At 32.0% G+C, this 4,362-nt stretch overlaps 1 protein-coding gene across 1 annotated transcript in view; it reads right to left on the reverse strand.

The window, feature by feature from the left end:
* The window catches only part of LOC117123836 (A disintegrin and metalloproteinase with thrombospondin motifs 9-like), a gene marked incomplete at both ends in the record, with an annotated part of 7,558 nt that extends 4,079 nt beyond the window's left edge, over positions 1 to 3,479 (reverse strand). Inside the window, 4 exons of the mRNA XM_033269862.1 lie at positions 230 to 373; positions 2,432 to 2,645; positions 3,035 to 3,158; positions 3,359 to 3,479. Of these exons, the coding sequence (XP_033125753.1) occupies positions 230 to 373; positions 2,432 to 2,645; positions 3,035 to 3,158; positions 3,359 to 3,479 (603 nt within the window). The remainder of the gene's footprint in view (positions 1 to 229; positions 374 to 2,431; positions 2,646 to 3,034; positions 3,159 to 3,358) is intronic.
* Positions 3,480 to 4,362: the final 883 nt, after the last annotated feature.

The following is a 4,362-nucleotide window of genomic DNA, read 5'->3' on the forward strand; positions in this document are numbered from 1 at the left end:
CTTATAAATATATAAAGCAAGCATTGAAGCAGCATTGTTGAAAAGAAAACATGATATGTTATAAAACAAAGATCTTCTGTTGTGACTTGTTAGTCTGTAAGGGGGTCTTTTCTTTGTAAAGAATTTAATCTGTCTCTTATACACATCTAGATGTGTATAAGAGACAGGGTTGATAATGGTGGCCACCATACAGTTGGAAATTCCTGTCTGAAAAAGTCAACAAACTTACCGAACTCCAATCTAAAACAACCCAATTGGCACACGGTCCAACATTACAAGTCTGCACTACAACACGTGATGAAGTATCGCATCTGTTGCCATCACTACAATAAGCACTTCGTCTCTGTGTACCTTGTCCACAAGATCGTGAACACTAAAAAGGAAACAGAACCATTTGGATTAAGACAATGATAATTATGTATTATATTATGGTAATAAGCAATCAATTGAAATAAATATACAAGATACTTAAAATGAAAAGAACAGGACTTGAATTTGTTTCCTCTAGTCTTCAGACTGCAAACTGGATTTTCTGTTAAGTATAGACCACTAATTCTAGATTTTGAATTTGATTAATACATAAAATAATTTTTTTAAATAAAATTTTTAAAATAATTTTTTTTTTTCATATGAAAAATTGAAAAGAAATGCATGCATGCCACCTATTACCTCAACATTTGTGCACAACTGATATTGTACTGATTAATAAGTTAAAATAGGCAAAAGGGCACAAATTAGTCACCAAGATACTGCTCCAACTGGCCAAGTGTTTTAAGTTGCTGAGAATGGTGCAATGATGCCTGGTTCTTACCTAATTGATTATTGTTGGTTAAGTGTTAATGTAGTTGTTTTTAATTTCAGATTTTGTTTAAGAGCTTTGTGTTCACTTTTAAATGTGTAAAGTACTATATAAGCCACTACCATTGCCACAACCATTACCACGAGCCTTCAGATTTATATTTAAATTAAAGTGAGATCATTAAACCATCATATAATGACTATTCTTGGTTTTTATATAGTGCCTTATACTTATGACTCAGGGTGCTGCTAAACACTGTTGTTAGTGACCTCTTATAAATGGAAAGCGATTATAGCTGATGTTTTTCAGCAAATGGAAAGCGGTTATAGCTGATGTTTTTCAGCAAATAGAAAGCGATTATAGCTGATGTTTTCAGCAAATAAAAAGCGATTATAGCTGATGTTTTTCAGCAAATGGAAAGCAGTTATAGCTGATGTTTTTCAGCAAATGGAAAGCGGTTTTAGCTGATGTTTTTCAGCAAATGGAAAGCGGTTATAGCTGGTGTTTTTCAGCAAATGGAAAGCGGTTATAGCTGATGTTTTTCAGCAAATGGAAAGCGGTTATAGCTGATGTTTTTCAGCAAATGGAAAGCGGTTATAGCTGATGTTTTTCAGCAAATGGAAAGCGGTTATAGCTGATGTTTTTCAGCAAATGGAAAGCGGCTATAGCTGATGTTTTTCAGCAAACTAGATGCAGTGTACTCGATGATACTGTTAACCATTCCAAAGCAGAGGAACAGCAACAGAGAAAGCCAGTGAGTCATAGCTTGCATTCACTTTAAGATGTACTTGCTGTTAACATATCATTTTTAATTCCTAAATTACCAATTTATTAATTTTCATCAGATATTTTTTATCTAAAAAGAAAGATAGGAAAACAAAAATAGATGGAAAGTTGATATAAGGATAACTAGATAGATGTGCAAACTACAAAAACTGTTGACATACTAAGAGAATGAAGAGTGAAAAGAAAACATTACACATTACAAAAGAATGGAAAGACTATATAAGGACCAAGAAAACTATTTTGTAACTAATGTAAGGATAACCAGATGAATGGATAACTATGGTACCATGCACTATGCAACAAACTACTGAACATGATCACAATTCCCAAAATGTCAACTTAAGTTTCCTTAGTATTATCAATATACTTTCCTGTTGTGGGTCATGTATAGCTTTCCCACCATGCTCTGTGAACATAGCCTCAGCAAACAAGAGTATAAACAATATGCACAAAGCTACTATTCTATTTAAATACATGTCTCCCCTAGCACATACATTTTCCTGATCAAACCATCACGTCAACCAAAACCCATAAATAATTTGTACTATGTATGTAAAAATGATAACTTGGCAAATAAATTAACATAAGCATTACTTACACTTATATGTAGTCTTATAAATATATAAAAGCAAGCATTGAAGCAGCATTGTTGAAAATGAAAACATGATATGTTATAAAACAAAGATCTTCTGTTGTGACTTGTTAGTCTGTAAGGGGGTCTTTTCTTTGTGAAGAATTTAATTCTACATTTGAATTCACACCAACCAAAATATTTTTAATGGGAACAGTTAAAAAATCTAAAGCCGCATTTACAGTATATATCCAATTCATAATATTAATAATTACCTCAGACCAACGAGAGTAAATCCATTTAGTTCTCTGGCGACATTGTCCATCACAAACAACTCTTTGTGGTGGTTTTTGTAGATGTGAGCAGTTACCATTGCCAACAATAATTCCAGAGGTTCGACCCTTTGGCATCTTAATACATTTGATTGTTCGTGTCTTTTCTCCAAGGCCACAGGATGATGAGCATTCACTTTCCCATGTCTTTTCCCAGCTGGAAAACAATAGTTAGATATCTGTAAGACTTCATTCTGATTCCGCAACCAAGAACTTGCAAAGTAACTGCATACACACAAGTTCATCATAATTTAATTCTTCCAAAAATATTAACATACACTTTCATACACAGCAAATGGAGGGGTTGACAAAAAAGGGCCTACTTTTTATAACTAAATCAGTTCTGTCTGTCCAAAAATTATAAGAAAAAATATAGTGAAATACAATATTAAAATTAATATTAAAAATTGTATGATGCCCACCATCAATACACTGTGACAAAATTTCTTAAACATTTGTGGTGGAAACATTATAAGTAAGACTTGGTGTGAAACATATTAATATATTAATATGTACTGAACATACCTTAAAGTGGATCAAGCGTACCTTAATTTGCATTTTGAATTGCAGTTAGCTGTAATAGGCGCAGGTTTGTTACCAAGGCAAAATGATACATCTACTTGTCTTCTATCGACTTGTTTTAAACATCGGATTCTCCTACTTTTCCTTCCTGAATTTTGAAATAAGATACCATTGACATTTAATTTTCAATCTATTCAACTTCAAATCAGAGGGTGACAGTGGCATGTGACAGCATATTTTATATTTTATGGTGGTCCAATATGCAATACAATGCAAAGTGTAGATTGTTATATAATCACTTTATAATTTCTAAAAAGGCAGCAGAAAAAATTATGACCAATAACTGACTCTGCTCATCTTTTGATGAACATGCAGACAGGAGAACAAACCCAAAAATGTTGTCTTTAAATGGATTGTACTGCATGATAGAATGATTTTGTTGATGTCTCATGTCTTTGTCATGAATGTTCTTTTAGAGAAAAAGCATTAGATCAATTACATTATGGTTAAATAAATCTGGTAAACCAAACGCAACTAAAAAAATACCTCTCAAACACACCAAACAAAAATTGTTATTTAAAAAACATAATAGAAATTGAGACACACTAAATGCCACCCTAATGGTAAGGAGCTGGCTTGGATAGCTCACCAGTAGTACAGAATACAAAATACTGTACTAAGAAAAAATATAATACAGATCCATAACCTAAAGCTAAAGTGAGATGAAATAAGTTGAGACACTCTGTCCCAAGGGGGCAACAAACTGAACTAGATTTTGCTAACAAGCAAGAGTAACTCTTGGAATTGCATCTGAAGATAAATCTAAATCAAATATATAACCTTCAATTTAAATGAATTAAAAACATTGTATATGCTGATTTATAGACTCTTTATATTATAATTTATTTCAAATTTTAAATCCAGACATCAAAATATTGTTACATTTTTTTTTATAAGTAGAAACTGATATCACTGCATTTGTAGACCTGAGGGAAGGCTTGGATGAGTTCTAGAATCATGTTAAAGATTCACAACATATATTTCCCTATATGTGTCATTTCCCTAAAGGGCATCATGGGTAATCTACAGGTCAATTGATACTTGTGGGAGCATTCCAAATACTGTACTTGAGAAACTAGTGTTAATTGGAATTATAGTGTTGATTTTATTCATCTTGAAACATAATAGTTGATTACTCAACCAATTTTGAGTTAAATCAAATTCTGGAAAGTAAAAGTATCTATATAATCATACAAACTATGAAATATTAAACAAAACATAAACAAATTGAAATGAGACAGCTGTAAATCCAAATAAAATTATCTATATAAATCATACATAGTACAGACTAA

Source organism: Anneissia japonica, unplaced genomic scaffold (assembly GCF_011630105.1).
Source record: "Anneissia japonica isolate Jap-2015-1 unplaced genomic scaffold, ASM1163010v1 scaffold8027_len8487_cov185, whole genome shotgun sequence".
NCBI classification, from domain to species: domain Eukaryota; kingdom Metazoa; phylum Echinodermata; class Crinoidea; order Comatulida; family Comatulidae; genus Anneissia; species Anneissia japonica.